At 37.7% G+C, this 22,462-nt stretch overlaps 1 protein-coding gene across 3 annotated transcripts in view; it reads right to left on the minus strand.

The window, feature by feature from the left end:
* Window positions 1–22,166, minus strand: part of LOC121509591 (transducin-like enhancer protein 4) — a 62,600-nt gene extending 40,434 nt beyond the window's left edge. For 2 of the 3 annotated variants that reach the window (XM_041787069.1, XM_041787068.1), the window contains exons 1-4: window positions 21,644–22,166; window positions 21,198–21,295; window positions 19,274–19,337; window positions 19,100–19,144 (exon numbers count right to left, since the gene is read on the minus strand). In XM_041787069.1, the coding sequence (XP_041643003.1) occupies window positions 19,100–19,144; window positions 19,274–19,337; window positions 21,198–21,295; window positions 21,644–21,688 (252 nt within the window). In that variant the 5' untranslated portion in view covers window positions 21,689–22,166. The remainder of the gene's footprint in view (window positions 1–19,099; window positions 19,145–19,273; window positions 19,338–21,197; window positions 21,296–21,643) is intronic. The other variant, XM_041787070.1, reaches the window with a different exon arrangement.
* Window positions 22,167–22,462: the final 296 nt, after the last annotated feature.

Consider the following 22,462-nt stretch of genomic DNA (forward strand, 5'->3'; position numbering starts at 1 on the left):
ACCTCGATTTATTGGTGTATCAAAATGTAAATAAATTTGGCATTGTTAAAACTTTATTAAAAGTTCTGATCAGTCGTGTAATGCACTTCCACAGATGAGATCAAAATCCATGTGAGAACTGGACAGTCTTCCAAATCTGCTTTGCAAGTGTTTTATGAGTAAAATAAGGCAAGGCAAGTTTATTTGTATAGCATATTTCAGCAACAAGGCAATTCAAAGTGCTTCACACAGGACATTAAAATACAATGACAAATGGAAAAAAAATCTTAATGGAAACATTTTAAATGAAACATGTACTGTACATGTAAATAAAAGGTTTGTTGGACCAGCAGTTCCCAAAGTAGAGGCTGGGACCGTTAAGGGCAGGGGTGTCAAACTCAATCACAGTAGGGGCCGGATTCTGGATTGAGGTCTAACATGAGGGCCTAACAGGGTCACCGTTTTAACCATAAACTGTCAAACTCATTTCACCAGTAATAAAATATGAAAAAAAATTAGCACTGACGATAAACAATTTTGACATTTGAAAATTCATGTTTTTCAATGGCAAATATATTAGAAAGAAAGTCAAAATCATAAGTTTAAAAGGTCAAAATACAAAATAAAATTTGTAATCATGAAATTAAAAATCAAAATACGATTCAAAATTTTAAATTGTGAGTCTAAAAGGTCAAACTATGGGATTATGAAGTCAAAGTCTGAAAATATGAGACAAAATACAAAATAACTGGTTAAAAAGGTCAAAATATTACTTAAAAATAAGACTTATGAATCTTAGAGCTCTAAATATTAAATGAGAAGTCAAAATTATGAGTTGAAATGCTGAAAGTACAAAAAGAAAATCAAAATCCTAAGTTTGAGTCCTAACTGTGAGATGCAAGAATAAAAATGTGAAATTAAAACACTAATTAATTTCTTTTCCCACATTCCTGACTTCTTATCTAATTATTTTTACTCCTTACTTTTTCAGATTTTGTGACTTAACAAGGATATATTAAATCATCAAGGATACGTTCACATTTTTATTCTTGAGGAAATCTGCAGACCTCATACTGATAGGCCAGTTATAAAAGAAATATGAGATCATATTGCGGGCCAGATTTAACTGTTCCATGGGCCGGATTTTTCCCCCGAGCCTTGAGTTTGGCACCTGTGCTTTAGGGGGTCACGAAGATCTGAGGGGGGTGCAAGATGCTTTCCAAAACACAAAGAAAATCTTGAAGGTGCAGTGTGTGACATTGGGTTAGCAACATCTAACAGATTCTAGACCGCGATGTTACCATTATTTTGGGGGTCCAGGGCTGAAATGTTTGGATATTCCTATGTTTAACGTCAAGTATATACAGTTAAAGTAGTTTTACAAGCATCAAAAGTCACAATAATTTTAGCTTGTTGACAGAGAAACTCTACAGCGTTTGATCAAAAGAAAGGACAGGAAAGATGGCTGTAAAAAGAGCAAAGGTAACAAAAACTCAATCTTCAGTGAAAAATTCAGGTATAAAGATATCAAAGAAATGTCACAATCATTGATTTAAACTGTGATAGATCAGTGAGAAGATAAAAAACGCTAAACAGAGGCATAAAGTACCATAGCAACAAAAAGGAAAGACACCTACAGAGAAAGCTCTCTGAACATGAATATTTACTGATTATTGGTAAAACAGAAAAGTCTAAGAATCCTGACAGGAGATGCAGATATAGATTTGTTATAAAATGTACTCTTAGTTCTCATGAAGTTTTTACAGTTTAAAGACAGTGTCGTCTTCTTTCAAAACCATTACAAACAGAGACCAGTGGTGTTTGAAGCAATGATTTTCATCTGGCGGGTCGGGACTGAAAGGGTTGTGAAGCCATTTTAAGTGGATTGTGATTTCAAACGTGTCAAAAAATTTCATGAGGCGCTTTTAAAACACGTTTGTCTTTTCCTGCATAATTATTGTGTGGCAGGCAAATACATATATAATCTAATTCAGGATTATTGGTGTTTTGATCCGCCTGTAACTTACATTTGAGATCTTTTAGAGTAGGTGTCAACACTTCATCATATTTCTGATGGGATAATTATTCACCAGTTTTTTTAACCATACATCTGTAATATGAGTATCAACCTCTAAATCTGTATTAAATTCACCACTTTTCTTTTCAGTATGAGATGTCACTGAAGCTCTGCACTCTATGAAAGACAACATTAACATAATGAATCAAACATAAATACAAAAACAGCTCTATTAAAAAAAAAAAAAAACATAAATTGAGATAATTCCTCTAAGTCATTCCCAAAGTAAGAAGAAGAAGCTTGGTCTCTAACAGTGCCTGGGGCTGGTTTGTTTGTGTCTCACCTTGACAGAGGTGAACTTAGCTCTGATATCAGAGGTACCAGACGACCCCAGAGGCTATAGGAGCAAACCTACGGATACAAGCCCCTCAGACAGGAACACAAGCAACACCCAGCGCAGGATGATACACATAAACACAACTGTGTGAACGCATACACACTTTCACAACCTTCTCTGTATTCATCAGGTGTATTTACTGAACCCAAGGGTTGGCTTTTAAAGATTATACGGCACTCTCTCTCTCCACATCAGGTAAGCTTTTTTTGTAACAGGAAATTGCCTGATCCACTGTCCCAAAGGGAGTGTTAGTAGTGCAACTCAAATCTAAAGACAAACACAGACAAAAGACACAGACTCACACAGACACACTACATCAGACACATGGATATAGTTCACCTTCTTTAATTGTGGGTCTATAACATACAGACAGCTACAAAACAGAAGGTGTTTTTAAGAGAGAGCACATTACCTACAGAGGGAAGGCTGAGCATTTACTACAGTGGCCACAGTTTTGAGGTTATTTGTGCAACAGCATTAATTTCTACAAAAATTTAAGCTGCAGGAAAAATCTGAGAACCTGAAAAGTGGAATTCCTGTGTGAACACAAGGGGTGAAATTATTCAGTCTGACATAACGATGAATTTCTCCAGCCAGCCCCCTTTGTAAATTTTCTTTTAGTTGGGGTGATCAGAAGCTTCAACACAGCAGGAAATATTCAAACAAATCAGCTAGAAATGCACGATATTATCAGCAGTACATCAGAATCGGCCGATAATAAAATCTACGAAAATCTGTATGGCCGATAATGTGACGTCATGATTAAGCGCATGCGATGATGCCAGACGTGCGCCAACAACAAACTCAACATGTCAGCTGTGTAGAAGAAGCTTGAGATGTGGGAACAAAATAGCAAAGCAGCTGTTTGTATCGCTTGTTATTCTGCATCTAAAAAACCGTCACCCTGATACAAGGCCTTTCTTAAGATAAAGAATGACAAAACTTCATGCCAGGAAAAACTCGTCAACAGCCTCTACTTAAGTCATTCGACAAAGCTAAAAAATACAGCAGTGACCACCCAAAGGTAAGGAGCTGAACAGGAAAATCATTGAATTTATAGCTCCGGCTGACGATGCATATAAAGCCCTGCTACGTTATACCTAGCAGGCACTTATAGCCTTACCTGAAGTGCAAAACTTTGTTTCCAGTCACGTAGAGAAGCTCCTTGTTAAAGCTAAACATATTAGCTTCACCACAGATAAATGGCCCATTAACGGTTGCTTAGTTAGTTTGTGCTGTTTAAAGCAGAATCAGGAGAACTACTTCAGTTGAAGTTTAATTTCTTTTGTTCATCTTGAGTCTCAAAATTTTAAAAGCATATCTAAGCTCTGAACTATAGCTAGATTTTTTTCATTTAAGAATCTTTTTGTTGTTGTTGTTATTTAAAGCATTTTGTCAGGAGTATGTCAGGGAGCCATCCTGCAAACTGGCTAATTAGGAGAATCAATCTAAATTTATACGCTATTTCTTTTTTCCTTTTGAGCACTGTGTACGGAGGACCACACCTGCCAAAATAAAAAATAAATAAATAAATAAATAAAAGTAAAAACAAAATTCAAAAATTCAAAAATAAAATTCAAAAATTACATATAAAAAATATAAATGGAAATAAATACAAAAATAAAAAATATATACATAAATATATAAATTAAAGTAAAAATAACTAAAAAATAAGACTCAAAAAAATTAAATACAAATAAATAAACAAAAGTGGAAATAAATACAAAAATAAATATATAAATAGAATTAAATATCAATAAATGAATAAAAGTGCTCTGCTCTCACATTTATTTATTTCATGCTGCAGACACTGTTGGCATGAAATACAGCAGGAAGTGTTATTCAAATGAGGGGGCGGTCCTAAGTGTGTCTTGGGCTGAACTGTTCGCCTATTGGTTGATCGATATGTGAGTGCAGAGATCGCCTTGGCATGAAATCCCGGAAGTCTGCTCTGTGAGAAGCAGTGAAAACGAGAGGAAAACGGACTATTATCTGCTTTAATCAGAAGTATTTGGACTCAACGGAGATCCATAATGTTTCCAAGTCTATGGATATTGATACCTGGCCACAAATCAAGTTTCCTGACGTTTATCTGGACCTGATTTTAAGCAAACAAAGCAGAGCCTGAAGGCTCACATCAGCCTTTTCTATCCACGATGGATGTGAAACTAAATTAGTGTTTAAGTTTTGTGAATACAAAGCCTTAGAACAGTTCATTCTCTTCTGTTATTTTTTATTTTTGTATTTATTTTCATTTATATTTATTTTTTGTATTTAGTTTTTGAATTTTATTTTAATTTTTGTTTTTGTTTTTATTTTTACTTTTATTTATTTATTCATGTATTTATTAATTTTTAATTTTAATTTTTGTTTTTATTTTTACTTTTATTTATTTATTCATTTATTTATTTATTTTTAATTTTGTCAGGTTTGGTCCTCCATAACTGTGGAGCTCAGTGTCAGCAGGTTATGTGCTGCTTTTTATTGCCCTCGAGAATACAGATGACTTTGGCTGTAGTGTATGGCTGTATTTGAAAAAAACAATACATCCTTCATTTCTGATCAAAATCAATAGTCAGTTTCTAAAAAAAAATAGACTACCAATATTTAAAAAAAATATTTATAGTACAGGGTGAATTGGTGTTTTTCACAGTGGAAAAAAATGTAATTAAATATCGTTATTGGCTAAAATGATTTTTAAAATATCGGCATATCATATATCGGCAAATATCCAATATTGTGCATCCTTAAAATCACCATGAGCAGGTTAGCTGGAGTGATGACATTTATATCAGCGACCATGGTGTGATGATATAAAGATAAAAAAATTGACACCATAGATTAGGACACAGCTGCCTTATCTACCATTTGTGTTGTGCTTTCTACACCATCTTGACTCATGGGACAGTCTTCCACAGGGGCGTGTGTGAAAATCCGACTCAGGAGGATTTCAGGTTCAGCCTGCCTGAAATGTTCAGTGTATGTAAAACAGTGTTTGATCCCTACTATTCAAATGGAGCAAATTGAGCAGCGTGCTTCAAAAATTAGTAATCTAAACACATCTTTTAAGTCCACTTCTATTTTCCACACCTAATACACCAAGAGTAGGAGTAGTAATATGGTATTATTGTATCCCAAGCAGTGTTAATTCTGCCGACTAAAACTATGACTAAAAATGTTTGTCGACAGCCTTTTTCCATGAGAAAGACTAGAATATGATAAGCCAATGACTAAAACTAAGTTTAGTTTTCATCAAGACGACTAAAACTAGAGTAAAATGTAATTTAGTTTTTGTACAAAATTCAAAATCCATGACATTTTTCCACCGTGGGTAAATCTGTCAAAATACAACGCATCTGTATCCCTTCTGCTTCTCAGCTGTAGGAATCAGGGATCCCAGCTTTGGCAGGGTGCGTAGAACACACTACCATGATTTGGTACTAGATTCAGGCATGAGAATAAATGTTTGGACTAAAAGTTCAGACTAAAATGTTTCTGAGTTTTCATCAACTACATGTAGACTAAAACTATAAAGGGTGACTAAATGTGACCACAACTAAAAGGCATTTAATTTAAAGACTAAGACGTGGACTAAAATTTAAAAAACTGTCAAAATGAACACCAATCCCAAGGTATTAGAAAAGAGCCACTGTACTGCTTTAATCACCATCTTGAAGACGGTGCTGTATAATGAGCGTATGTTTATACTAAATGCTTTAAGAATCAGGTCCAGCCTGTGGCTCCTTTCCTGCATGTCTCTTCCCCACTTTCTCAAAGCTGAATCCAACTCTATCCACTGTCCTCCTCCGTAAATAAAGGCATAAAATGCCCCAAAAATATATAAGAAAGAATATAAGAAATATTGCACCTCTGTGATTTGAAAACTGCAGTCCTTATCATGATTTAATCTAAATTTTGATTAATTCCCAGCCCTACCATATATCCTGGTAAAATTTTGAGAAGGTTTGGCAGTATTAAAAAAGGCTACCTGCCAATCCTAACCACTAGTAAATAAAACACAAAGGAACAGTAATAATATAGATGTGAAAGAAAAAGAAGTGAACTACTTAGGCCCTTGTAACTCACATAATAATAAAGCAGTTGAAAGCTTGAGGGAAATCATTCTGGAGCAAGATTTTGATACCCACATGGATGCTTAAGGGTTTGGTATATAGAGTCTAAATAATATAACCTGATATAAGAACAATATAAATTACTCAGATACCTGACAAAACCTCACAGTTCACAAAATAGGAAAAACAGCATGTCCATCTAAAGCATCACCCTTTACAGAGATGGTCAGACCCAGTTTGCATTTGTTCAGGAATTAGCTCAACTAATTGATAACTCTACTATCACAAACTATATCTTACTACCTCTGTCCTGTGCCTGCTAACACAATGGGGATCATAACGATAAACTAAGTGGAACCCATGATGCAACAAAAAATGTCCTAAAAAGATGCTGTCATGAGAGCTCTCATAAGGCAATAACACAAGAGTATTCTAGTATGTTCCTACTGCAGCACATCCTCCATTTTTTACTGGTCTTTGAGTAAAATATCTGAAGTGATATTGCCAGGGGACTGACAGATTAAAAAAATGCACATTTGGGACCACTGTTGGACAGCATTCCTGGACTTTTGTGAAACTGTTACAGAAAAGGATGACTTAAAAGAGCCTATCAATTTAACTCCTTTTTATAGAACCTGCATAAAAGGGCAGAATCTACTGGAGCAGGTCCAGACTTTGGTATCAGAAGTGTTTTTGTTTCTGTTTGTAGTCAGGAAAGTATCTTCCACTTGACAACAGTATCAGAGAGCATTTCATGTATTCAGGAAAAAAGCCAGTGTTCAGAGCAAAAGAGGCAGAATGCATCTACTGTACAAGAGTACTGGAAGCAACTGGCTGTTCAGTCAGAGCCACTTCATCAAGAAACACACATAGTTTGCAGTTTATAATATTTCATTTTGTATTAGCAGCTATAATCATTCCTTTATTGCTGTTATTCATGTTTGGTGGTATGGCTGTTCTGGGTCCTGCCCTTTCACAGGCCTTCATGGAAAGCTTCGAGGAGGAACAGCATACCCTCCTGCCCTTTATGTGCATTCAATTAAAGCCTGAAGCAAGGAGAGAAGCCGCAAAAAACCCAAGAGTAGAGCAGGCATAAGAGACAACAGAATGACACTGATTAAGTCAGATGTAGTAAATGGAGGAGCTGGGGTGGAGGAGTGTAGCAAAAGCAGAGAGAGCAGTAAAGAGTAGGCAGGACAGAGCAGCTTACGGTGGCATGAGAGCATTTAACCTAACCCTAGCATAAATCAGCTGGTAGTCAGCTGATGAGGGCTTGCATGAGATCAGCTGATCTCAATAAAATAGCGCTCTCGACACCTTGGCTTGCCTCAGCTAGCGCTATATGTTCAATCAATTGTGTCTTACAATGATTGAGACTAAATGAATGTCTAAACACAGTAATCTGTTAGCAAGTGGAGTGACAAATGTGAATTCATCTTAAACAATTCTAATTTTACTTCTTACGCTACAAATCAGGCTGTAAGTGACGGCAATATGCAAGTAAAAAGAAGTCTTGTCCCAGCATCCTTTAACATCACTACAGGTCAAACTTTAATCTTCAATAAAAAGTCAGCTGTCACTCCAAGAGGCTATACTGTCAATCAATACTTAATTACCCCAGAGATCAAGCCCTAATTGTGTTGTAATCAAGGAAAGGACTAGACCCACTGGAGTATAAAATGAGAGGTTAGCATCACTGATATGTTGTTGCCCACAACATATCAGTGTCTCCTGAACAGCACAATCCCACAGAGATATTTGACTTCATTACCATCTCAGACTCAAATGGGCAGTATTTTATTTCTTAAATCATTGAATAGTCAAGTTTGTGGCTCACTGTGCAACTTTCTAAACAGATATTGAGACCAAATCAAATGTTGGACATTTGCTTGGACACACCTTCTTCAGCAATCAGCCCCTCCGTACCTCCACACCTCTTGTCTGCTTCCACACCTCTCAGCCCCTCCATTGCTGTTTCACCAGCAGTTTCAGTGTGGCGGATAGCGGCAATTAAGTGAGTAAGTGCTGGTAAACATCCAAAAACAAGATTCAACAATTACTTTTAAGCAACGATATGAATCTCAAAGTTCATTTGTTTATCTGTCTTTTTAGATCAAATAAATGTTTCTTTGACTTAGTCTGTTGGTTTTCCTTCAGCTGGGCTGTTGTGACCACAATCTGTCATTAACCCCTAGAAACAGCAGCCCTAAGTGGGTACAGCTCTTTTCATGTGTTCATTTGAAAAAACAAAAAAGGAACATGTTAAAGCCTCTGAAGGACACAAAAACAAGCCAGATATCAGGATCAAGCTCTTGGTCTGAAGATTGTAAACACAGAGCTGAGAATGACAAACCCAGAGGGAGTTGTTTCGGCTTAAATTTTTGCCATATAGATTTTTAAAAGCCACATTTTAACCCTTTAAGTATAAATTTTGTGTAACAGTTTGTTAATCTGGCACCTGAAAACTATATTTGGCAGAAAATATCCAAAGATCACTGACACCCAATGGCTGTCAGTCTCTCTGATGATGAGTCTTTTTAATTAATAATCCTGTGAGTCGTGTTTTGATTTTAAGACTAGAGTTCTGAGGCTGTAAATGTTGATGAATTTTCTTCCAGGTTGAGACGCAACTATCTGTATAATAAGGGAGCCATTGAGTGTCAGACAGATGGTGAAGCTCAGGGAGCTTTCAACTTACCTGTGATTAACACAGCCCTACAGCTGCTCAAACTCCCACAGAGAACCTAAAATCACTGACATTTTCATTTTACATTTAACGTTTATCTAGGGAAGACTCACTAAGCACACATGCCCTTTTTCAGCTCGGTTCTGCCTCACATTCATACACACCATCCGGGAAGCAGCCTGGGATATAACAGCCTCTGAGAAAAATCCACCATGTTGGTTGGCTGGGATTTAAGTGCCCTGCTCAAGGGCACCTTAGTATTACAGTAGGAGTTGATGGGAAAAAGAGCCATGTCTGGTATTACATAGCTGGGAAATGAGTTGGTGACCCTCCACTTACACCAGACCTAGGTTTAAAAAGTGAATGAATAAAAACCTGCTTGCTCTGGTCTGGAATAAGGAAATAAATGTTCAAGGAAACTGAATGGACTGCAGCGGGCTGTGATCAGGTTGCGAGGGATGTTGCCACATCCACTTGAACATAACAGAGCTGTGGATGGAAAAAGTTCCATGGACCGTGCCAAACATGGCGAGGGGGGGTTCAAGTTTAAACTCTACAAAAATTGTTATTCATTTAATTTTAGGGGTTTTCAATCCTACAATTAAGAGAACAGATGGAAAAAAGCTGAAAGAAAATGAGGGAAAAAAAGCTAGAGCTATGGTTAATTCAAACTGCAAATGTTAGAAAGTCATTGGTCACTGAGCAACTATCAGGCAATTTTTTTAAACCATTTCAAAATTCATCACAGTTTCAGCATCTAACACTGCAATCTATTGCACTCTAATAACTGTTATTCACCTAACACTTTTGTTGAGAGACATCTAAACTTTGTCTAAACTTAGCACATAAGGTAAGGAAATTTGTGTTTGGTAGATTATTTCTTTGTTGTAACAATGCTTCTTTGCAATAAATCATATACCAGTGGAAAGCCTTCTTTATTTCTCTTTTAAATTGTGCCACATTTGTAAGGATCATGCATTTGTGGGATGAGCAGCAGAGTTGAGTATGTGGGAGGCCCACGAAAAATTTGCCAAATCTTTTCTGCCAATGCCAACCAGCTTATTCTGCTGTTGATATTGACTCTTGTTTTGAGCTTCTGGTACTCCCAGGTGCTGACAATCATGTGTCTGATTGGCACTTCATTGACAAGTCAATGCAGAGAAATATCAACATGATATTCTACAACCAGTGGCAATTCCATATCTCCAAAGACTAGGACAGAACTCTATCCTCCAAGATCACAACGTTCGCCCCAACGGAGCAGGGTTTATCAGAGACTACTTCCAGAGTTTGGGAGCGGAGAGGATGGAATGGCCTGCCAGCAGTCCTGACCTTAACCCCTGTTTGTTAAATTTTTAAATTGCCAATATGTCTTGCTTCTTTAGACTTAAATCATCCAATCCACCAAACAACAACAAACAAGAGTCAGTGGCAGAACAAGCTGTGTACCATTGGCAGAGAAGATTTGGAAAATTTTTTATGGGCGCAACCCACGTACTCAGCTCTGCTGTTCATCCTGCGAATGTATGTTCCTCACAAATGTGGCACCATTTAAAACAGGCTTTCCAATGGTATAAGAGTTATTATCAAGATGCATTATTACAACAAAGAAATAATCTTCTTAACAAAAATTCTCTTAGTTTTTGTGATATAGGTTTATTTTCAATCAAATTACCATGCAACATGCTGCTAATTAATTCCTACTTAGTTAACTGATGTTAACCAAGTGATTTGTCAGGTTAATGTGCTAATATCCACATGCTTGCTTCTCAAATGCAACATTTTTTTTTTATCCTCTGAGACATTAAAAGGAAAATACTTGAATTCTTTCGATATTTTCTGATAATTTGTGGATGATAGATAATAAAATTGGGGAAATGTTCCACAGTTATTCAACAACAAATATTCACACCCCTACAGTCAACAATGTATTTTCTGAAGAGTTTAATCTAAAGTGTTGGCACTGAAATGGAAACAAAAGCACCGGTGCAGAAAAGGAAATGGAGATGATTTTTCCATCCGACAACTCAACCATTTTCAGGTGACATTTTACTTCAATGGCAGACAACCATGTCTGTCTGCCGGGGTGCACTAAAGTCAGCCTGTTTGGTAAATGTGCCTGTTCACGTTGCAGAAATCAAAGCTAAAAAATAAAAAAAAAACAGAGCTCTTTCTTTCTTGAAAAGTGTCCTGTGGCTTCTGCAAACCTGAAAAAAAAAATGTTTCTGTGGCAAGCAGACCTAGACCTGGACCTGGAACATTCACCGTCTTGACAGTGAATAAAACATAAGAAAAGGCTGGCGAGAGAGTCCTTTGAGGTTAGGACTCAAACCGGGTCGATCCATGAAGCTTATTGGTAGATTAGAGGAGTCTGTGGTCACACAAAGCCCAGTAACCTTAGAGGTGAGATCATGTGTGCAGAATTTATCTTTGAGCCTCAATGTGAGCCGCAGGAAAAATGTTCCTCCTGTATCATAAAAAAAATGTGGACTGGTAGCTGTGCAACAACAAACTTCGCCTTCTTCTATTTCTTTTTTTTTGCCTTTTGTGTTCATCAAACCCATGTTGTAAGTGTATAATCTGTCTAAGCCATCTTAACTTTAAAATACTCCATCAAAGAAGGGCCTGCAGTGGATTTTGCCGCTAAATATGCTTTCATAATTTACCTGAGAATGCCTACTGTACCTGGATTTCAGTACTCCCTTTGTTACACGCTAGCACCCCGAGAAAATACCCCTTGTCACAAAAGATGTAGCCCAAAAGAGTAAAATAACAGCTGAAACAGTCTCACTTTAGCTCCTAACAACAAAGAAATTAGATCAGGTAGGAGCCCTGGAGTCAGATTGGGTCAGATAGAAGATCAAATGTCCATCTCCCCTGTGGAGCTTTGTAAGCACCACATCAGCACCACTTTTCACCACCGGCTAATACACCTAATGGACCCCGCCGTATAAAGGCTGTTTTCCCATGTGACTGTATATGTGTGTGAGAGAGACACAAGCGAGATTGGTAGAAAGAGAAAGCCAGGAGAGGAACAAAAGGCACAATACAGACAGGCTACAGATAGAAGTAGAGCTTCATGTTAAGATTTTATTGACTATGAAACTCTTTTGCATTTTATCTCCTATCAAATTTAAAATAAACCAAATTAAATACACCAGTGGTTTTGTCTGGTTTTAATTTCTTTAAAATTGAAGCAATTCACCACATGTGCACTCTTGTATGATAATTTACAACAAGCAAGCTGCAGTTTTTAACATGAAATCACTACCGCTACTACTGATCTGTTTCATTTAATTTCATAAGACACCATTAGTGACACCAGAGAGAAAATCTACAATTAACCAGCAGCAGTTATATAAAGAGCGTCCATCCCTAGTTGTGGTCTACATTAAGTTCTCTTTTGTCTGTGGCACCATGCAGGCAAACCTCCACAGTATTTTAATTACCATTATCATTATAATAATTATTATTATTAGTTACACAAATGCTTCAAGAACACAATCATTTAGAACAACTGCTGGACAAAGACACTAATCAAGCCTTCAGGATGTCGCTGCAGCAGCCCAAAAAAAGTGCTCCCTTCTTACACCTGTTTGCTGCATTTTTTTTTTTTACACTTTCGCTGCATTCATTGTGTCTTACTTTAGTATGATAAAGATTTTCTTTTTATTAAGTTAATACAGTAATTTAAAATGAATACCAGGTGACAAGTTAACTAGAACTACCCTCTGGCTGTTACATGTCTTCATGAGGTATACAAGTGCCAGATAGTGGAAGTACAGTGGTGGGTGAAGAAGAAGGGCTGGATGCACCAGTTTAGCTCAGCTGGTTAAGCAGACTCACAAATACAGAGGCTGTGGCCCTCAAATTTCCTCTTGGCGCTGTTTGGTGTATGTCTTCCTCTCTACCTATTTCCTATATCTCTTTAGCTCATCTATCAAATATGGGCAAAATACATTATTTTTATAAACAATGGATGAACATGGGTACCAATGCCTTGACCTTTGACTTCCAAGATCTAAACAGTGCATCTTCAGTCAGGCATACATTTGTGCAAAGTCTGAAGAAAATCCCTTAAAGCACTGATGAGGTATCACATTCACAAAAATGGCCTAGATACACAGATGACCTGAAAGCACCGTACTTCCGGCTCTGGCTCACACTGGCCTGAAGGCATAAAAGATTTTTGTTTTACATGTAGCAAACTGCAAACATACTGACATTCAAACTGTAGTAAAAGTTGTTGTTTAGCTGATATAAAATTAATATGGCAATTCACAATCATTTTTAAATTTGTACAGAACCCTTGTAATTCATTTTTCCAGCTATTTTAAGCGCTTTAGAAAAAAAGATGCATAATTAAAGCTATGCTAGCAATTTTCCCTGTTTTAGTTCCTATGCGAACAACCTGGTTGAAACCAGGCCTGGGAAGTATGGCCTTAATATCATATCACATTCATTACTTTTGCCCTTCGTGGTAGTGATATTATATCGGGGTATAAAAAAGTTAAAAGAGCTAATGCAAGTAAATGCATATTCAGGGATTACAACCACCTACTTTCACTAAAACAACTGGGATAGAACTGAACCAGTAGTTTTACATTTCACTCATTTCCTGAGGTGTGTCAAACATTATAATTCCTGATGACGGCCTTCACAATAAAAGCACTCAGGGAAACCACATATACGGACTGTAACTGTGAAAGATATGTAGGCATAACATGGTTTTTTATTGATTTAACTTCGCTTTAGCAATGATATCAATGAAGCTACACTACTTCAGAGTTTACAGCTGTTTCTCTGACATTGTCTGTCGCCACAGCCCGCTTCTTTGAATCATCATGGACTTAAAACAAGCAAATCATCAGCTAAAGAGCTTTAAAAAGTTGTTTAAGAAGTTGTAATAAGAGTCGCTGCAGTGCTGCTAAGCTATTTTCAGTCCAACTCATATTAAACCACCAGACAAGCTGACAGAGACACTGTACAAAGTGAACACAGATGACTGGACTCAGACTGAGTCTGTCACATATGACTTTGTCACACAAATGGTGGAATTTTTTATGCCAACAAAACTCAACACAAGCGTTTAAACCAGTGTTGAAGGTGTTGCAAAAAATCCATATCATGGCAGAAATATGTACCAGCGATGGCACTGACACCAGTTTACCGCAAACCACAAGTTAAGACCAAGCTCAGTGGTTGAAAGATCAAGTGAACGTGGAAGTACAAAAAACTGCAATTCCTCAAGTGTCCACTAGAGGCTGGCGGCAGAAGCACATCCCGTTACATGTAAGAAGGAAAGCTATGCATAGTTAGGATATGACTTCAAGCCAGCATGCTGCAGCAGTTTGTCAGGAGGCTTATGGCCTGCATCAGCTCAACCTCTTTGTTTAATGATAAATCTAAACTTAGTGGAGACAGAATTTTCAATGTGGTACCTGCTGCAGATGGGCTTCAAAATCTCCCCTTTATAATCTGTGTCAATCAGGCTTTGTTCTATGGTTGAAACCTAACAATGACTGAACAGATACAAATGGCAGATAATTGTATTAAAAATGCCACACCCTTAAAAGCGCTTAAATTTGACTAATACTGTCATTTTTACCCAAACTTCTACTATTTTGACTTCCCTTCCCTTCATCTATTTATTATGAAAAATGAATAAACACTGAAAACGGGTGAAAAAAAAAAAATCTGCATTCCAGGACTGTCTTTTTATATCCGATTTACAGTCATTTTTTGGCCCCCAGTGTGCTCAGATTTTCCTCTAAGTGTATTTTCCATAAATATTTAAATGCCAGATAAAATACTACGTGACCAGAATGCCTGAAATAAAACAAATGGCTCCCTCTCAGCTGCTGTTAAATGACTTGTCAGACCTTGTTGAGAACACTGCCAGTCTCCAGTATCAAAACGTCTCATTACTTCCGTCTTTCGCCACTTTCTCCTCCCTCCTCCTTCCCCTCTTTCTCCCTATCCTTCGCTTGCTTTATTCCTCTTTCAGCCTCACTAATTTGCAATTGATTAGCTGTCCTCGTGCAGCTCAGTCCTGTGCTCTACACCTCCCCTACCCTCCTCCCTCATTCCTCTCCGCCTCCCTCCGTCCTCTCTTCCATCTACGAGTCAATTTCTCTTTAACGAGGGCACCAGAGCCCTTCTGTGTAAATAAAACAGAGAGCAGAGCCAAAAATCAATGAGTTTATTACCCTTAGAAAATGCTAAACAAGCAATATCAGCAATACGCTTGGTAGTCGAGGCCGCCAGCCTTAATGGGACTGGAGCTCAACACCCGAGAAAACATTAACGCAACCTCCACCACCACCTCCGCCCCCTCCTTCCATCTCAGCATCCACTCAGAGAGACACACACATCATATCATCATGTTTAACACCGTACAAAGAAGACTCACGTTAACGCTCACGTATGAGTGCACACAAACACAGCCTGCAAATGAAAATGCTTCCAAAATTTCCACACTCGCATGCTGCTGGCAGAAATTAGGGATTCACTCTCCAAAACTGCTTCCTGACAGAAATCATTGGGCACCACACGGAGCCACAGGCCACGTTTCACATCCTTTTATTTTTTCCTGCCGTTCCCCAAGTAAACACACACAAAAGCACACACACACAATAAACACACATGCACAAACCTACTACACACATCCAGGGAGGCAGCAGCAGAAGACAGCAGGATTTATAGAAGACAACCCGTATTTTATCAGACAAGCCTGATTAGAGTGCCAACGGAAGCTGCACGTGTGTGCAATATTTTAACGCACATACACACCCCCAAAGTAAACGCCTACAATATATGACACACTCAAACAAATAATACACACACAACTAAATAAACAACTACTGTGTGCATGCGGACTAACACACACCAAACACACAGCATGCTGGGTAAACATGTCGAGTATACATACAGGCTGTTATACACATACACACTATAGCTGCACACAAACAGAAAATCACACACAGGCCAAGCGTTTATCACTTCCTGTCATCCTCTCACACGTACACGCATTGGCACACACACTCCACACACCATTTGTCTGGAAATGAGTGTGTAGCTGCGTTAGCCGTGGCCCATTTGGCCTGGCAGCTCATGTGTAGTTAACACAGACATTTATGCAAATGACCCTCCATGTTTAAAAAAGGCAGCAGTAATGTAAAGGCTTGTTAAAGGCCACATCCTCGCTCACTGGCATCATTTTTCACCCATTTTTTGATTCAATTAAACTGATGACATCATTATTCACACGTGGGGTTAATAATAGGCTTCACCAAGACAACCACACTGCTACTGTTCCACCATGCAAATAAATCACAGCACTACTATGAAGTGTTCCACCTTTAAATGAACTCACTACATTAAAGTCACAGCTACTTCAAAGACTTTTCTTATCATCTGGATGAAAAATGTTCTCTATGTTGCACTTTTGACCCTTCAAGCCTGTCTCCTATGAAATACATTTGTATATAACTACAATGTTTGTCTAATTATACCAAGCAGACCTATCTTTTCTTAATTTATAACCTTTTTTAAGCAATATCATTTGTTGCATTTTATAATTTGTCTCATTTAAGTTTTTATTCATTAATTTCTGACATTTAATGTCTTTTAAAGCTTTCAAAATGTTTTCAATAAGTCAGTTTCTGTTTGCCCCTAAATGAATCATTTTACCACATGATTATCAGTGTCGGCAGATATAAACATTTCTGCAACCCATATTCTGGCGGTAAAAATCTGCCTATAGAACCTGTAAATATTGGCCGTATGAACAAATAAGGAAGTGGAGTTAAAGTGGAGCTATGTCTGCTGAAGTCTTTTACTTTATTCATCCTCATTCCTTACACTTTAAAATGCATTTAAAGGACTAAAATTTGTGAATTTGTTCATCCTCAAAGTAGGGGTGGTGGATATATTGAATATTATCATTTTTATAATAACCTATAGTAAATATAACAGAGAAAACGTTTCATAACTTTTCTTAAACAACAAAAGACTATGATTTATGTATTTTTAAGCTGCATGACTGTCTTGCCATTATTTATATTGATTTGTAAAAACTTAAAAGTTAGGATTTATTTTTAAAACAATGTGCTAAATTGAAGTTAATACTGATTTTTACCCTTTCTGCACACAAATTTTGAAAAATTAAATACACCATCATCCTGGTGTCATTTTATGCATCAAGGGCTAAATCAAAAGTTTCTGTAATAATTTAGAGGTGATTCACAAATATTGTGGTATTTATCGTGTGTGGCGATATAGTCTAACAATATCCCAATATTAACCCATTAAAGCCTGAAAACACAAATTATGGCCAGAAAATTCTCATTTTTTGGAACTGAAATGTTTATTTAACTTTCTACTGAAATTCAAAAAAATCCAAATTTCCTTAAAATTTTACATATATATTTTTATATCTCATTTGATACGTTAGGTGTTTTTGGTTACTGATAATCCACTTGAGGGCATTTTTATCATTTATCAGATTGTATTCAGAAGGTTTTTTAGAAATGTATTGATCATATTGATTAGACAGAGGCATCATTAAAAGTATGTATCAAAAATGATACAACAGACTTTTAGGGGGTTAATTCTGTGTTCTTTTTTATGCCTTAATTAGGTGAAAGCTTCAAATAAGCTTCCTGAGTTTTATATCTCTTCCTGCACTGTAAATTATCTACTTCTGTCGTTTTGTGTATTTTTTTAACTGAAAATAAAAACATTACTATAACTAGCCTAGAAAAGTTGAATAATTTGTATGTAATACAAATTGAAAGAGAAGTCAGCTGCATGTTCAAACTAGAAGTAAAGTGAATTATTTTCATACATATGTTTGGAGGAGGCTTCAAAAGATCTGGAAATATATTTCACTTAAGAAATCATTTTAAATCTCTAAAAAATAATTTAATAGTGCAGAATTTACAAAACCGAAACTATCAAAAACTGTTTATAAATGCTGAAAAAATATGCCGGTGTATTTTGACACATTAGTTCAAATGTAAGACTATCACAGTTGTACCTCTCTAATAGGGACAAACAACAAATAGTGGAATATTTGATGATTCGTTCAAGAAAACCCCATTTCACCAACAATCTCACTGTCAAACACCTGCTTATGAAAGAAGGATCATTCCATTTCAGCTTTATGGGGGTGTTTAATGTGTTATTTTACGAGGTTTTCTCTGAATAAATCAAGTTTCACAGCCCTAACTCATCGACAAACATATCATCTTATTAATTATTAATGCATAGTAACTTTTACTTTAAAAAAATTTGATCTTTGTTGCAAATCATACATTTATCAACTTAACTGTACTCATAAGGTCTCTCTGCAGTTATTATTATTTTGTTGTATTTTAGTGGTTTGGTGTGTTCCATTGTATATTTTCCATAAAGTCTATGTGCTTTTTATTCTTTTTGCCATTTCTCTGCACTTCACAGCAAAAGAAAGTCTGATTTGTTTGACTATGAAGGAATCCCTTAACCCTTAAATCAGAGGTATGTGTAAGTCTGTCTTTAAATGTTTACTTTGCAATCATAATATATGTTATTTAGTTTAATGTTTGAATGACGGTGGCCTCATTTCAGTTTTATCTTTTGTTTGATATTCAAGGTGTTTTGTTTAGAAAGATGGATAAAGTCTTATCGTAGAAGAAGACAAAGAGTTCACAACATGGTTTTTCTCTGATACTGCACATGAAAAGATGGATCAGTAAGAGCATTAAAAAATATATTCAGTGATTAATTGGCTATACACAAATCTGACCAATCAGATTTGACGATGTAAATCCTGAGTCCTATCTATCTATCTATCTATCTATCTGTCGTCAAACACACTGATCTTAATGTATCTGTGACACCTCTATGTTCTGTGCTGTGCTTTAAATCAGCTTTACACCCAAGGAGGAAAAAAAAAGGTTTCCCACCTGCTTGTGCATCTCGATGTTCAGTCCGTATGACATTTCGTAGTACTGAAAAAAACAAAGATCACACCAAGGTCAAACAGGCGTGTAATCTCTGTTCCTCTTTCTACACTCTGAGAATACAGAGGCATCCATGCAAACACAAACACATGCACAGCTGTAGTAAACCAGACTCACCATGACATAGTGTCTCTGCATTTCAGTTTTCTCACTGGCCAGTTTCTCACACTCCAGTTTCAGGCTGTGAGGCAGAAGGAAAATGTTTTGTAAGTGATAGACGTGATCAGAAACAGCAGCATCCCATACATGTGCATATAACATGCCTTCCACATACATAGAAACACATGATATCAAACATGGATTAAAATCATGGAGGGTAACATACATCAAGCGTTTTCTTAACTCACTTATTTTCTATGCCGTAAAATATGTGACTTAAAAAAAAACAACCCTGAGTTTAAAATAAGTGAAAATGAAAAAACCGCTCGCAGAATACTAAAATTGTAAAGGCCTACATCCTGTTACTTTAAATTTGCATTTCTTTCTGAAAGTGCATGAGAGAAATACAGACAGAACATAGAAAGTTTGTGGGGTCATGGCAGCTTCCCCTGCAGACACTTACTCAGCAGGTACCAAGCTGTAATTAATGGATCGATAGACTACCACACAAACCTCATCATATATTCTTACAGTGTGAGTGGATGCATAAACTGCACCATCAACAAAAAAGAGGCCACATCATGAGGATCCATTTTAGAGCTGTGCTTACACTAAAATATAACACTTTACAAAACAGTGTTACTGGAAAGCCTTTAAGTGTGACTATGAACTTATGTACACATATTTTATGAGGTAATTGGTGATGTACAGCGTCGCAAGAGAGGTCAGAGCACTTGAAAAAAAAAATAAAGCACAATTTTAAAAAGGGACATTGTTTTTATCTGACTAGAATGCCATAAAAGTACCTGGAGATTAAAGCAACTCTGTTGCAACATGTAAACCTTAAACTTCATAGCATTTCACGGTGTGTTTTTGTTGTTTTTATTAGTTCTAATATACTAAAGGTCCCTTCAAAATTGAATTAAACAAACCTTAAATGAGGAAAAAAAATGGAAATACAGGTTTTTACACAGTATCAGTATTGCTAGTAAAGCATTATCTGATCGTTACAAGACTGTATATTGGATAGTAATTTGGCTTATGTTTAAAGCTCCACTTAAGTTTAAGGAGACTTTTTAATCCCTTCTGAATATAATCAAGAAAATGCAGATATACAGTCAGTATATCTTACAATTTCAGCAAATCAGAGTCTCCCTGCAGTCAGGAGTCTACGCAAATGCAGCGGTTTGATCTCAGTATTACAAATGCAGCAGGCACTGTCCACGGTACAACACATTCAGATCCAGGTTTGGGTAGGACTGGTTCATCTCACCAGGTGATTGGGGAATAATTACAAGGCGGCTGGGGCTGGGCCATTATTATGCATTGGTATCATGCTTATAGTTCTGCCCCCGAGGGATGTATTTCACACTTCATCATGTCTGCTAAAAAAGTATTTCACACCACTTGGGCTCGCAGAGAGAGACGTGAATACCAAGGCTGATGGAGTTTACTTGCAGTTAGGCACCGGTGATGGCTGGACCTGAGACAAAGGTACCAACAGCTCTGTGGAGGATCTGAGGAGTCACTTATGGGAACTTCGGATGAATATTTACTAAAAAAAATGTTTAAATTTCTCAATCAAGCTCTGACATAAATCAATTTTCCTCATGTATTTCACATCATTGCATCATACTTTCCCAAAAAAGTGTTCCTCCTGCTCTGTGATTGGCACAGGTGCAAGGCAAGTGAGCATCAAATGCAACACAGAGTGGACATGAGTTGAAACTTAAGGGGGGTTTCTTGCTGAATATTTCTCCTGACTAATAGTCAGTGTTAGAAAACTGTGAAGAACGTGCACAGTAATTAACAGAATGCCTCAAAAGCCACATTTACAATCTCCCCATCCAACTGCAGAAAGTTTCACACTATTTTAGTCACTTTTTGGCAGATGAGCAGATGATTCCATGCAATTTTAATGCCCTGCTCCATAAAAACTCACCTGTGATACTGTGCTTGCAGGAAGTGGAACTCCTCCTTGATCCGGTCGCAGGACTCGGTGACAGTGAACTTTAACGGCTGACCCGGCTGGTGAGGGACCTCAACCCAAACCACAGAGCGTGTAAAGGGGGGGAGAGAGGAAGAACTGAGCCACAAAAGTTCAGTGTCACGACACAAACCACTCTCTCTTTCTCTCACACAGACAGGCGAGACTGAGGATGACAATAGGCCTCTGTGATATGGATGGCCTTTTGGTTTCACTCAGACTCCTTGCACGTTAGCCCACGCACACTCACAGACACAAGCACATGCAGCTGCGGCAGTGTGACAATGAGCGCAATTGTCCGTGCGAGCGCGCGGTGGCACGGAAACTTGATCTAAACTGATTACGCATCAGGCGCACGGCTGTTAATCTGCGCTGTTTTGACATGTTGCCTTTTTACTTACCGGATGCCGGGCCGGCGGGTACATCTTGCTCAGATCTCGAATCATCAAAAATATGTTGCAAAGTTAATCGAATAATCACAAAACAACACCCCCAAAAAATGTGGCTCTATGGAGCTTTCCCCGTGCGTAAAAAGGTCAGTCAGTGGCTTGTTGGTCCGGTGCAGGTTCCATGAAGACTGGAAACATCGTCAGACCTTTTGTTGGACGTCATTCTTTTAAGCGATGTTTCAAAAGTCCATTCAGTGAGATATTTACAGCAGGAGTTGTTTCAGTCTTCTCCAAAATCTCCAGCGCCTTAATTTGGGCGCGCAAAGCTTAATTTTCTCTCACTTAACTAACAACGAATTATCCTTTTTCCCTGGTTTTCCCTCAAAAGCATCGACTTGTGGTACATCATGACCCCTCTGCTCCTCCACGTCGTCCTGCCGTCACGCATTTATCGGTTAATTTCCTGCAGCTTCCGTTAATGCCCACATCCCCACGCAGCACCGGCGGAGCGACCACCTCACCGACTGTCAGCAGCCTGCCCCTCTGAAGCCAAATTTAGAAGCCGCCAGTCGCACGAGCGCAATTACATATTCACAACAATTACGGGAGCCCGTAGCGTGACGTTGGGACGTGTAGTTTAATTCATATTAGTCGATAATAAGCACTACAGATGTGCGTCTGCTGTAAAGAACTACAACTTCCCGGCTCCTCCGCGGGAGCCCCCCCAAAACCAATCCTGTGTGGTCTGAAGGAGGAGCGGCCATTAAAGCCGACCAATAGCGACAAACAAGTGCACATGCTGCACCCCATCCTCCTGTCAGTCATCGATGT

This window comes from Cheilinus undulatus, linkage group 5 (assembly GCF_018320785.1).
Source record: "Cheilinus undulatus linkage group 5, ASM1832078v1, whole genome shotgun sequence".
NCBI classification, from domain to species: domain Eukaryota; kingdom Metazoa; phylum Chordata; class Actinopteri; order Labriformes; family Labridae; genus Cheilinus; species Cheilinus undulatus.